Source organism: Perna viridis, chromosome 14 (genome assembly GCF_037379345.1).
Source record: "Perna viridis isolate PV_CMFRI_1.1 ecotype Kerala chromosome 14, ASM3737934v1, whole genome shotgun sequence".
NCBI classification, from domain to species: domain Eukaryota; kingdom Metazoa; phylum Mollusca; class Bivalvia; order Mytilida; family Mytilidae; genus Perna; species Perna viridis.
Window position 1 is genome coordinate 12033322 of NC_142458.1, and position 15070 is coordinate 12048391.

At 33.1% G+C, this 15070-nt stretch overlaps 1 protein-coding gene across 1 annotated transcript in view; it reads right to left on the reverse strand.

The window, feature by feature from the left end:
* Nucleotides 1–15070, reverse strand: part of LOC148598212 (MAM and LDL-receptor class A domain-containing protein 1-like) — a 65311-nt gene that overhangs the window by 39320 nt on the left and 10921 nt on the right. Inside the window, exons 8-16 of the mRNA XM_088561920.1 lie at nt 14456–14528; nt 12981–13175; nt 10381–10507; nt 7985–8098; nt 6910–7025; nt 5255–5370; nt 4149–4300; nt 1954–2067; nt 1582–1673 (exon numbers count right to left, since the gene is read on the reverse strand). Coding sequence (XP_088418046.1) covers nt 1582–1673; nt 1954–2067; nt 4149–4300; nt 5255–5370; nt 6910–7025; nt 7985–8098; nt 10381–10507; nt 12981–13175; nt 14456–14528 — 1099 coding nt within the window. The remainder of the gene's footprint in view (nt 1–1581; nt 1674–1953; nt 2068–4148; nt 4301–5254; nt 5371–6909; nt 7026–7984; nt 8099–10380; nt 10508–12980; nt 13176–14455; nt 14529–15070) is intronic.

The following is a 15070-nucleotide window of genomic DNA, read 5'->3' on the forward strand; positions in this document are numbered from 1 at the left end:
ATGATAATCATACGCTGTTTGATTTATATGATAATTGTATGTTACTTGATCTATATGATAATTGTATGTTACTTGATCTATATGATAATATGTCACTTTAATATGATAATCATATGTTACTTGATTTATATGATAATTATATGTTATTTAATTTATGTGATATAACAGTCAAATGATTATCATATGATTCTCATATGTAAATATTGGTTTGCTAAAATATGATTATCACATGTTTGTGAAAAACGTGATTTCCATGTGATAATCATGTGATAATTATAGAGAGCCAGGTCATCATAATGGAAATAATACAAATTTAAGATATATAACATTAGAAGTACTGATCGAGAGCCTGATTTCAGTCTAACAGGAAGTTACATCCTAAAGAACTCTTCCAGATTTCTTGATTTATTGCAACCAAAATCACTGAATATTTCAGACTGAGAATAACAAACTGAATACAGAGTTGGCTGAATATTTCAGACTGAGAATAACAAACTGAATATAGAGTTGGCTGAATATTTCAGACTGAGAATAACAAACTGAATATAGAGTTGGCTAGTTTTGTATCTTCTTCACTAAGAAGTGTTTATACTGCACTTAATTAATTATTACTTTAAGTTCAATCCTTTTATTTTTTTTTACAGCTAAAATTTTTACTATATGTAGTAAGTGTAACATGTATAACTACATGGAATCCATCTATGTGGGCCCTGCCATGGCAACTAAGCCATATATATGAATTTGATTTAAGTGATCAACCCACATGCTAAATATCAAAAGCCCACATCGAAAGACAAAAAAATTACAGCAGGGATACAAGTTGGTCACTGAAAAAAAAACAACAGGAAATTGACCTTGGGGTCAAAGTTCATGGTCATAGACCACTATCTACGGTACACATTACATCATCTTTACATGACCACCCACATTCCAAATATCAAAATCCCACATCAAAAGACAAAGGTTACAACCTGGCCACAAATTTGTCAGTGAAAAATAAGAATTTGACCTTAAGAGCAAAGTTCAAGGTCAAAGGCCACAATTCATAACACACATGCCAAATATCAATAGTCCACATCAAAAGACAAAAAATTTACAGCCCAGACACAAGTTTATCAGTGAAAAACAAGAATTTGACCTTGAGGTCAAAGTCATAGGCCAATATCCATGGTATGCAACACATCACTTGGAGGGGATCTACCCACAAGCATAATATCAAAAGCCTACATTGAAAGACAAAAAAATTACAGCCCGAACGCAATGTCTGACAGAGGGACGCAGATGGATAGAATGATCACTACTGGGCAACCACAACTTTAAGTGGCATGGTCCTAATTACTTTTTTAACAGATATGTTGCCCCAAGTCTACCAGGATCTATGACCTCATCAAAATTAGATATCTTAAGCTTAAAACTTTGTCCTTTTGCAGGTTAAAACTGCCTCATATTAAGTAAACTGAAACATATGTTAATCATATCACACTTGATTCATAATATAATCATATCTTGCACTTTACAAAAGTTTATATGATTCTCGTATGCACATATTTGGTGTGTATAGGGAGCTTGAGTAGTACTTACACTTCTGATAGACCAATCAAATTGATCAGTGGAGACTTGACCAAAGATGTTTTTTTCTCCAAACTCAAATCCAGCAGTAATGACAGCATAAGCTGGAAAAAAAAGACTGTTAGTTATTTAGGACAAAAACAATGCACTGATTTGACCTAAAACCAATTAGACTAACAAATGTAAGAAGCAGGGTAAATGTTTATGAGTTGCATAAGCTAGAAAACTAAATAATCCTGATAATAATTCAATTCCAAGATTAATAACAGATGCAAAGAATGAATGTCATGCAACCTAATTAGAATTAGAAAGTCTGTAAGTTTTGAACATTTTTAAGAAGTGCAAAAGTTCTGAAATAGATTAACTGTAAATCCAACTACTCACGAGAAAATTGGTCACAGTATGGACCAGACATGCCAGAATCACATATACAAGTATAGGTGTTAGTTCCCTCTGGTGATGTACATTTACCATACATACATCTATGGTTGTCACATCCTACAAATAACAGAAAATATTGCTATTTTTTTTAAAGAATAAAACAATAATATGAAATTCATTTTTAAAGCAATAGCTGACAGTCATATGAGACTGACTTCCACTGATATTGGATTTGATAACTTTTGGTCAGAAAGTTAAGACATTTCCTTTTCTAATTTCCAATAACATTTTGGTGTCCTGACCAAGTTAATAAAGGCATGCCATGTATTAATTAAAAATAATCTATGTTGTGATGTGGGTGACAAGCCATGTACTACCTTCCAATAATGGTGATCCTTGTCACACTTTCTTCATGACAATGCAATGAAATGACATGAGGAAAGCGCTACAAAATGACACCATTTGAGCAAGAATAATCAAGGGAACCAAAATCTAGCGGAAATCAAAAGAATGTATTCCATGGACAAAGGCCAGACATAGAAAACAGACAAACACAACAAAGAACATAAAATATATAAAAAAATATGTACAAAGTAACAAAAGTAAAAGTGCAACTCAAACTCTGCTAAAAACTGGGAGTATGGACCAAGTGCACCAGTAGGGTAAGCATCCTCTGCTTTTCTAGAAACACCCGCTGAGTTGCTCATAAAAAGTCAAGTCCAGGGTAGACAAAAGAGGAAAGAAAAACTATGATACGTTGAATAAATCAGTTTTCATGGTGCAGAATGATACACTGTAACGATCAATGAATATTAATGAGTGCTGAACAAAATCAGTTCTAATTTGATGTTTGAGCATATGTGCACCATATAATCAGTTTCTTTATTTCTGTTTTAACAAGGGACTTAGATTGATTAACTGTGTTTAATTGTGTTATTTTTTTCTTCTAAAGTGGCTAGATTTAAAAGGGGAAGAGTTGTGATCACACCAAATTACTTAAGCCCCATCACATTTTTTGCACCAATCCCAAGTCAGAAATTTTATGCTTACGCCTGTATCTTCCTCTTTGCAGCTTTTCTAAGAAAAAGACTAAGCGTGACAATCTTTTTCGCAGAAAAAAGAATAATTTTGTCAAAAATACAAGTGCAAAGATAGGACAATGATATAAAATCTATGATAATCTCATTAATCTACGAAGGGTTTGTAATCATAATTTAAATAATTAATACAACAAAAGAATTTATTACTTGTTAATTGTTTCTCAATGACTATTATGTTACATAAACATTGTATTTATATCAATCCAATAAGCCATTTAGAACATAATTTGTGCAATATTTCTGCTAAGAGAGATTTTTGGGGAAAAATTTGTGGAAGAGGGAGATTGACCAAAAGAGGGAGGGTTAATATAGGTATGCAGGCTCTGTTTGTATTGTTTTACTTTCCCTTTCAGTTTAATTAGATGATCCTGAGTATATGGGGGCAACTGTACCTGTATTTAATATTGTTTTGGGCCAGCTGCAGCCTGCCTTTTGGTGTGAGTTAGCTACGGTTTCCTTATCATTTACTGAAGACGCACGAGTGGCCTAGAGCTGATATTTTTCATCCCGGTGTCATACTATTTTGACCCCAGCGAAATATTGACCCTAGGGTTAAAATACATTTTAACCCCCCTGCTATGATATTTTAACCCCCTGCAACAATAATTTAACTCCCCTGCTGCGAAAAATAAACCCCCTGTTATAATTTATCCCTTGTTGCAATTAATAACCCTCTTTTATGATATTTAAACCCTCTCTAGGAGGGTTAAAATATCGTAAGAGGTGTTATGTTAAAATAACACCGGGGATCAATATTTCATACGATATATTTATTCCAGGATTAAAATATATGATATTTTAACCCCGGGGTCAATTTTTTGGGAAGGGGGGTCAAAATACCATATGACAACAGTGAGGTTGTTATCTCATTTACATATTCACCATATCCATTTTCCACATATGAACACAACCCAGGAGATGCAGTGTAACACATTTAAGATGAGTGCTTCTTGTAGCCAAAATTTATCAAAAATAATATATGCATCTTAAATTTTGTATTTCAATGAGAGTACTTACAAAAATAAAAAATCAAACCTTTGTGAATCCTTCATAAACATATTCCTTTCACAAATGAGGCCAAAATAACTCATTAAATACCTGTTCCTATATTATTAAGCTTGATTTGGAACCCTCTTCCTTGAGCACCAATGTTACTTTCACTGTTAAACTTAATTATCATGACATGTTGAAGTTCATCTTTAGTTGTGTCCCAGATCTCAGAATCAGCCACATTATTGGTGCCACAGATCCTGAAATTAAATATCAACTAAGCTTAAATTTGTCCTCTGTAAGTCTCGACCTGTAAGAATCAGGCAGTAGGTGAAACATGGTATAAAAAACCAATATTCTGAAAAAGTAATCAGCACCATAGGAATCTAGGAAAAAATTTTCCATATCATTTTGCTTAACTGAGTAATAATTTCATTGAAATGCACTGAAAATGAACATTTGAATGATTTCAAGGGCAGATAACTCCCTCTAAAACTTCATATCTCTATCATTCTTAACAAAATGCAGCAATGCAGGGATCAAATAATGGTCTTTTCAAAAAGAAATCATCCTTGAGTGAAATTATATTGTCAGATCAGTGGTTTTTTTTCCCATTTTGCCTGATTCTTACAAAAACTTACAATGAAATGCTAAAAAAAACGTTAGTTTCCATATATAGTTGAATGTCAATATTAACATACATGTACATGTAGTGCTTCTGCAAAAGTTTTTCTACAAAATATCTCGATTGCTCTTGTTTTTTTTTTGGGTATAATTGTTTTTTTTTTTTTTGCCTGCCGATTTAGAGAAAACTTTGAGCAAAAGTCCCTAGGAGATACCTCCCTTTAAACCATATAGGAAACCTAAAAAGTCATTCTAATAGAATTCAAAATAGGAGATGCACAATGGCACTATCAACATTTTTATAGATGGATTGAAAGAGAATTCCCTCCTTGGTCAATAATCAACAAATTCCAAGTTTTGCATTAGAAAACCCCTAAAAAATAATCATAATTGATAAGATGAACAAAGGAATCTTCTGAAAAATTACATGTACAAGTTTAATAAAATTACGTTTAAATGTTTCAGAAGAGTTGCAGAATGGATGGCAGACTTACGAACAGACAGCATGATAAATATACACCTCCCACTTATAAAAATATAAGAAATCTCTCATGAAAATAAGATCACTAACAGTATATACTAATACTTACCTTGGTCCCCTCTGTCCAAGCAAATTATACCTGTACTCAATCCAATGGTTACAAACATTGCTTGAGGTAACATCCATTGACTGTACTGATGCTCTTATGCGATTACCTGGTACTCCCTACAAAAGTTTTATTTATTGATTGATTATGATTTAACATCCAGTATGGGAGGAGAGAGTAATCAAGGGAAGCAAGGTTATAGTGGTAATCAAGGAGTAATCAAGGGAACCAAGGTTATAGTGGTAATCAAGGAGTAATCAAAGGAACCAAGGTTATAGTGGTAATCAAGGAGTAATCAAGGGAACCAAGGTTATAGTGGTAAGCATAGAGTAATCAAGGGAACCAAGGTTATAGCGGTAATCAAAGAGTAATCAAGGAAACAAAGGTTATAGCGGTAATCAAAAGAATGTAATACAGGGACAAAGACCAGACATTGAAAACAAACATACACAACAAACAAACTAAAATCATACATACAAAGTAACAAAAGTAAATGAGCAACTCGGACTCCACTAAAAACTGGGAGCATGGACCAGGTGCAACGGTAGGGTAAATGAGCAAGGACATTGATTTCAGGATGAGATCAATGAACCAATCAGAAGAACATGTTTTGTATTAGTCAAACACACTGAGACACGTTTTTATTGTGCTGGCTCAAAGATTGATTAATTGAAAAATTAAAATAAATTAAATTACAATGATGGGCAAAACCCACACCATAAAGTAAACTGTAAAAGGCCTCAAAATAAATTAAATTACAATGATGGGCAAAACCCACACCATAAAGTAAACTGTAAAAAGCCTCAAAATAAATTAAATTACAATGATGGGCAAAACCCACACCATAAAGTAAACTGTAAAAGGCCTCAAAATAAATTAATTACAATAATGGGCAAAACACACACCATAAAGTAAACTGTAAAAGGCCTCAAAATCAAACTAATCTATAGAAAATCAAAGTGCACATAGCTCTGCAGGTTTTTGATTCTTGTCAAAATTAATAAGTAGCATGGACAAAATTTCAAAGAATACAAGATGTGAATTAAAATTGTAATCATACATTGCATTTTTTTCATAACATTTAGAATTGTTTTTCTTTATAGGTACAAACTGAAAAAAAACAACATTACAATGAATTACAATGAACATAGAAAATAACTGGACTTACAGGTCCCTGCTTTTTGGTCAGGCACACCAAGTATGTGGCACTGTTGAACATGTTTATGAGTTCTCAACATTCCTCGAACCAGGGACAGTGGTGGGAAATTATACTCAAACAGAATGCACCTTAATCAGCCAGTTATAGTCCAGACAACAGACCATGTCTGAAGCTAGATTACCAGGGTAGTACATTATACCTTGACAACAGACCCTGTCTGAACCTTGTTAAATACATTATGCCTTGACAACAGACCCTGCCTGAATCTTGATAAGCACATTATATATAGGGGGCAGACCCTACCTGAAGCTTGATAAGTACTTTATACTTTGACAATAGACCTTGCCTAAAGCTTGGTAAGTACATTATACCTTGACAACAGACTGTGTCTGAACCTTGGTAAGTACATTATGCCTTGACGACACACCCTGCCTAAAGCCTGGTAAATACATTATACCTTGAAACAGACCCTGCCTAAAGCTTGATAATTATGGTATACCTTAATCAGCCAGGTACAATTCAGACCATAAGGGTAGTTTCCACCTGAGCTAAAGTTTGGTGATTCTATGTATTTTGTTTCTCCGAGGCCGATGTTAATAATACCGCCACAGTTTCCTGTCACACAAAAAAAGTGCACACACTATTAATTTGATGTAGTTGCTATCTCATCATTTACTATTTTAACATGACATCCTTAAACAGTTTTGGGATGTGACAAATGATGTTGAATTTTGATTCCCACATGAGTAGCATACATTATAAATATGAAACTAGAAGCCCTGTTTAATTATCACAGGAGCCCCTGCGTCATTCGTTAGTAGTGATTTTTAGTAAAACAAATGTGTCTGTAAATCACTAATGATGTCCCCGCTCACTAAATCTGCAAAATAAAAACATGTTTATTTTTGTATGAAGGCATGGTTTGCAGATTCAGAAATCCTTCCAAGACTTGTGATACTCATGGTCCAAAGTCCAACCATCACCCAGTTCCTTAATATTTCATGAAAATCAAGATCCTATGACATTGCACACCATCATTATGTGTAGAAACATCCTGCAAAAAATATTTTAGATATTGTTCAAAAACTACAAGAGGAGATAGCCATACAAACCATATAGCCCTATTTCTGAGTAAAATGACTAAGTGTAACTATCACCAATTTCTGTAATATTTCACGAAAATCAAAATCCTTCGGCCCTAACAGGCATGTAATTCATCATGTTTATGTCTATATTTTACCTCTCAGTATGATAATAATGTGACATTAATGAGCAGCCCATGGTAAAATTTACAGTACTTCAAAAGGAGACTCCTGAAGCATTTATAAATTTACAGACCTTTAAAAGGAGATTCCTAAAGTATTCATAAATTTACAGTACTAAAAAAAGGAAACCATGTTTATTACATAAAGAGAACCAGTCAAAGGCCTGTAGAAAACAATTTAAAGGGGGGATAAAAAAAAAGGAGGGTAACAAAAACTTTTTTGTTTTCAATAGTGTTTAACCAATTTTAATTTCTAGATATTCTTACTGCTTTTTAATACTTTCTCTACCAAAAAAAGGATCTAACTTACCTTTACTGACAGGTGTTTCACACAGGGGACCAGACAGGGAATTGGGACACACACATTCACATCTGAAGTTGACAAAACCACCATTCTGACAATTAGGTTTGGTAGAGCAGTGGTCTGCAAAGAAAGGTTCAATAAACTGAATAAAAGGGATACAGGAGAAGGGACTTTATGACCTCTTTTTGGTCCCATATCTGCAGAGTCTGCAATTATATCTAACTTAAGGTGATAATATATAAAAAATAGTCTATAGCATGAAGAGTATTTTCTTATTTCTACCTGCAGAATCTACTGTATACAATGTGATTTTCCCATAGTTTTCTCATGATTTCTGCAATCAATCTTGGCAAAATTGTAAATTTGGGATTGTTCCTCAAGTTGACTTATTATATATATTATAATGTTCTTAGAACATATTGATGGTATTTGAATTGAAAAAAAAAACCAAACAAAAATAATATACAAAATTTCATGGTTAACAGTGGCATAAATGCTTGTGTATTGTAATTCACTTAAGTAACACTGTATCACAAATTTCATAACGGGGGGGGGGGCCTTTACTGTATATAAACTGAACTTGATTCCACAGGGGCAGATCCAGACATCTAGCAAAGGAGGATTGCTAAGTGAGGTACCTCAGAACAAGAGGCTCCCAGAAGCCTGAATAGAATTTTGAAAGGCAATAAACAAGAAGTTGTCCAACAATTTTGACTAAAGAAGTCTTTGGTAGGACTATCAAAAGATCTTTTCAACAATTGAAAGTTTCTTTTAATCTATCATAGTTTTCAAGATATTGCCTGAAAACTATTAAAAAAAAAAAGTCATTTTTTTCTCTTTCAAGGGTAATAACTCTTACAAGACTTTTGTAGTCCTAATAATATGGATCATTTCAGCTATTGAAAGAATTTGGATAAACCTAACAGTTTAGGAGATATATGTGAAAAACTACTGTCTGAGCCCTATGTTCTATTTTTAGCAATGGCGGCCATGTTTTTCAACAAATCAAAAATCCCCACATCAGTTCTATGTAGCATACCCCAAGGAACATTCATAACAAGTTTGGTTTCAATTGGTCAAGTAATGTCAGAGGAGAAGATTTTGGAAAGAAATAACATTAAAAATAGCAAAAATTGTTGAAAAAGGGCATTAACTCCAACATGGCTCAACGAATTAAAACCAAAATTTGACCAGAGATAGATCTCATCATGCTGAACACTTTTATCCAGTCAAAAGTCAGCTAAACCTAACAGCTTAGGAGATATATGTGAAAAACTACTGTCTGACCCCTAAATTCTATTTTTTGTAACGGCGGCCATGTTTTTGGATGAATCAAAAATCCACACATCAGTTCTATGCAGGATACCCCAAGAAAAATTCATACCAAGTTTGGTTCTAATTAGTCAAGTAGTTTCAGAGGAGAAGAGTTTTGAATAATTGTTAATGACAACGACGGACGCCAAGTGATGGCAACAGCTCACACGACCTTTGGCCAGTTGAGCTAAAAAGGGGGTTGCTAAGACATTATTTGCCATTTTTTGTCAATTTTACACATGGAAATGACAAATTTTCCAATTAAAAAGCTTTAAGGGAGTGCCGACCCCTTGCTCCCCTCCCCCTAGATCCACCACTTTTCTATGCATTATAGCCCATACAATGATGATGTTTGAATGAGTTGGTCTTCCATTATAGATACCAATTACCTGATGAATTTATTAAAGTAGTTGACAAGACAATCAAGAAGGAAATTTAAACTTCTATCAGATAATATGGAGCACAACTATGAAAAACCACCAATGAAAAAGAGAGAAAATTACCTGGATTAGAAGGAAGATTGATTAAGGACAATTTTAGGACTTAAATGGACAGATAGAGTATATATAACATTGAACTTGCAGAACAAACTTGAAAAAAGTAACAACAACATGAAAATAAAACAAGAGGCTCCCAGGAGCCTGAATTGCTCACCTTGTTAAATTTTTTGTCTTTCAAGGGCAATAGTTCTAACCAGGCGTTGTCTGACAATTTTGACTCAAAAAAGACTTTGGTAGGACTTATCATATTAAGGATCATGTAATACATTAAAAATTTCTTTCTATCTATTATAGTTTTCAAGATATCGGGTGAAAACTAAAAAAAAAAGTCATTTTTCACATATTCAAGGGCAAGGAGTCACCCAACAACTTTGATCTTTTTAAAGATTTTTCCAGGTTTTATTTTCACATTACAGCTCTAACTGCAAAAATAAAATTGCTGTGAAAATTTCTCAGTTAACAGTATTTGCTTTTTATCTTATTATTTGACTTAGATCCTTTATGGTGATAAAACTTATTTTCTTGCGTTCTCATGTTGAAAAAAAAATGTCTTCAACAAGTAAAAAAGTTTACAATCAGTAAATTTACCTGTGCAGTTGTATGCTTTCGTAACGTCAGCCATATCATAAAATTCTAAACCATCGGCTGAATTTGCCAAGAACTCCAACCGTTGATCTTTGAAAAATATTGTTTTTTGTGAATTCATACTGAAGGCCTGAAAAAAAAAAAAAAAAAAGAAAAAAAAGTATGAATTAACAAATGCTTTTTTTAATGACATGGCTTAAAACGTTTTGGATTTTCAATATAATACACAACATAGTGATACTATTCTTTTATAGTACTTTCAAATAGAGTGATACTAATTTCAATACAGTTCTATATAGACTGGTTCAGAGAGTGGGTTAAATCTAAATGATAACAAGAGTGGAGAAATCTTTTAATCCCAGAGAGCATTGGTGGAGAATCTGTAGGAAAAAAAGGAAATGCAAAATGGCAGGAATACTCACGCAGAAATTTAATCACCGTCTGGGGGTTAAAAAGACGTGCATTTTTTTATCACTAGCTTAGAATGGGAGAAATAGCTCTTGAAGTCAAGTAGAAATATGCCCTACACTATACCTATATGTCCTAATTACTTCATTACCACGGAACACCAATATAGTCTTTTGAACAGTCTTTTAAGTGTCAGTCCCTATAAGAATCAGGCAATAGGTAAAACAAGGTATGGTAAAAGACTATCATTTTGAAAACGTAATATTATTTGCACCATCAGAATCAACGAAAAAAGACATTATTTTCCATATCATGCTGGACCTCTGAGTTACAATTTCATCGAAATGCACTGAAAATTAACATTTCAAGGGCAGATAACTCTGTCAAAATTCTTATTTTTCTAGATACAATTGAAAAATTTCTGAGCAAATCCAATAATGCAGAGATCAAATAATGGTCTTTTCAAATAGAGAAAGCATCATTGATATTTTATTGTCAGATCGGTGGGGTTTTGACAGGCAAGTTTCTGATTTTTCCCATTTTGCCTGATTCTTACAAATACTTACACTTAAGTCTGAAAAACTGTCAATTAGCTGGTCAATTATGACAAGATTACAATAAAGATCACACAGGCGTTTGTTGGTAATAATGTAGGTATAATGTAGGGCATATTTCTACATGTACTTACAGAGCTATTTAGATTATGCAAAAGGCAATGCAGCTTTGTACTGAAAATTAATCTATCTCAAATTATGAAAATAGAGGTTGTGGATAAAAATAGACACTTAGACAGTAACACATATTTGACATTATGTACACAAGTAATGTTTTTTTGTCTATTTCAATTTCTCCTTGTCCTCAGAAAAAGTGGGTGTAGGGACATTTACCAAGGCTTCTGAGTTATTTACAGCAGCTGGAAATAGAGCAGTACCATTAGGCAACTTATTCACTAATTTGCCCTACATTATACTGTGAAAGTACTTTAATTCGTGGATACCATTTTTCATGGATTCTTAGGTTTTCAGTATATACATCAATGGAAATTTCCTTTTCGTTAGAAACCAGATTTTGTGGTTTGGTCTACCCACAAAAACCACGAAAATTGGTATACCAAGAACAATAGTACTTTCATAGAACACTGAAATTGGTACCGTTCTATTTCAAGTGGTGTAATATGTATAAGTGATCTTCCAAGGGAAATCACAATAACATAAAATAGGTGGTCTGATATACAGGTGATTTACACAGGTAACCGTACACAACGTATGGATATTTGTATCTTCAATGACAGGTTTTTGCTGAATACAGGTGGTCACAAAGACATATTTAACTGTATATTCAGGGCTTACTTTATAAGACAAAGAACCAACAGCATCTTATATACTGTAAACATATTAATTTTTGCTATTTTTGTGGTGAACTAAAAAGCGTAAAAAATGGTACCCATGAAATTGATTTTTGAAACAATGTAACACTTACCATTTTTTTAACCACAAAAATTAATACCCATGAATATGGTCACTTGAAATTATCCGTGAAAATTAGCAACTACAAAAATTTTGCATTTAGCTCTCCTGTAACATGAATGGGTCAAATATAGTTTTATCGGAAGTGACATATTCTGGAATTAATGAACACAGTTTATTAGGAAGAGGTTTGAACTTTAAATATACATGCACAGTGTGTGTGCTATAGGAAGTCTTAATATGACTGGACAAGATATTAGCCATATAATAAAAAGGCCTGCATTATCAACAAAGTCAAATATCATTTGTATAGTACTAACAACTCCGTCCTTCATGGGCAAAGCCTAAAATCATATTTGTGGTTGCACCGTATTAATGATTTGTTTTAGGCAAAATAAAATTCAGATTCTCATCCCCCGAGACGAACCCTAAAAAATTTACAAAATTAAAATATATTAGGGTGGTAATTTCAAAATCGGGATTTTTTTCTGGCAATTTCTAGTAGTGAGATACTATAACACAAAAATCTTTCATTTCTTTTTTTTTTTTTTCCTGAAACTGATATGGCTATGGATTTAGAACATATCTATACTTCAAATAGCTAAAATTAGGCTAGCAAATATCTGCTAGAAATTAAAAACTTAAAAACAAAATCCTCTCACCCACCCCATATTTTTTTGTGAAGATTGGAAGAGAATCTACCATTTAGGTTTACTTAGCCTTACTTACATATAAACTATACTGCATAGAGGATTCAGCATCGTATGGGTTATTATCATAGGTGTTAAACTTCCGCATGTTAATATTGCGTGTACCACCACGAACATTGGAAAAATCTATTGTAACATATTCGTCTCGATCTGAACGAGATTGTTCATGATGTCCTCCCATGGCATGAAGCATTTCATGGACAGCCGTAGAAACCTGTTAAGTAAATTAATTCTATTTTAGAGTAACGATGATTTTTGATGAATCATGAATGAAATTTTAGATTCCTTGAGCAATTGTACAACACTTCAAGGAAAACTATTCTTTATTTGATATAATTTTACCTCTGATGACTTGAACTAAAATGACTGGAAATCTCAGATGACAAAGTTTTAAATCACTCCCCTAAAAAGGTTTTAAATAAGGTGAATTCAGATAAGAATCATGTAAAATACAATTCATGGCTGGAAAGCCTACATATTTTTATTTTTGATATTTTTAGTATACAAGTAGAATTTCTATTCAGTATGAGGTATAAGTCTTTTATTGTAAAGTTAGGTTTTGATAAAGAAAACAAGCACTTTATTTTTAATTTGACTCAATAAATACTTGACTGTGATGCATAGTGAGAGCACACCAAAAAGAAGTGATGTTCATCTTCAATGTCACAACTATCACATGATAGACAAATGTGATTATATCTTTCAAAATTGTAGTATTGGCTCCTTTTCATAGCCAAAGCACATGTGCCTAATTGAAATCTACAAATAACAGATCTTTCTTTTTTTTTAAATTTGCATATATCAATATATTGGAGTCTTTTTGAAGGAATGTGAATTTTACCAAGAATTTTAACTGAAAAGGTAACCAGGAGACATTATTATACAGTTCAGGAATAAAGCTGTGCATTATTCGACATCCTTTTTTGTATAGTAGAAAGCCGAGTTTAAAAATATCATATACTAACATATCAGAAAATCAGTATAAAATACTATTACTATACATGTTATGATTAAGAATTTTATAAAATTCAATTGAACTTTAAGATGTAAGGGTGTTCTTTTTGTTTACGCTAAGTCATGCAATGTTAGCGGTTTTAGTATGGACACCACAAATTTCTTTTAACTTCAAGTATAAATGTTCATAGGGGTCTGAGTCACTGAATGTTTTTCCGGCTTTCAATATTGTGGTATCTGTCCAGCTCCCCAGACCTCACTTCCATAAAGGACAAAAGGAACTACTTAAGTGACAAACAGGTTTACCCTGCCAGTGCTCCTGGTCCATGCTCATATTTTTTTCAGTGGAGTCTGGGTAATGCTCATTTATATTTCTTTGTACATGTTATTTAGGTTACTTCAAGTTCTTCGTTGTGTGTGTCTGTTTTCTGTGCCGAGTTGTTATCCTTGAATTATATTCCTTTTAAAGGTTTAAATCCTGGTTCCCTAGATTTCCCTTAGGTGAGTTACCTTATTACAATATAAAAAGTTCACACATACCGAAATACATCCTGGCTCTGACAGACTGAGATATTGCCTGGTAAAAACACTGCCAACATAGGACCAACAGCCCCTAAAATTTTTTAAATATATTTGAGAACATGGGTGAAGTTGCACAGAAAAATTTCATAATCATCAGGTAATAATAAAAAACATGCAGAAACAGAAATGAAAATTAAGTAAAATACATTTTTATGAACATCTTAAACTCTACATAAAACTTCTAGCCAGTTAGAGAACTGGTTATGTAACTATAACCACCATCTCCCCTCTGCTCCCCTAGTCCTCAAAATCATCTTTTCAACCAATCATTGTTTGAAATAAACACTTGTTACTGTGAAAGTACTATTGTTCGTGGGGTACCAATTTTTGTGGTTTTCATGGATAGACCAAACCACAAAATTTGACTCCCAATGAAAAGCAGAATCCCATTGATGTGTATATTGAAAACCTCAAAACCAACAATTCAAGGATCCAAGAAATTGTGTTTCTTCCCTAATCCATGAAAAGTGGTATCCACAAAGTGAAGTACTTTCACAGTATAGCAGTATGATATAGAGTGATACCAACAGGGTATGTAAGTCTCGTCACGTAACCAGAACTGAATAGAGTTCA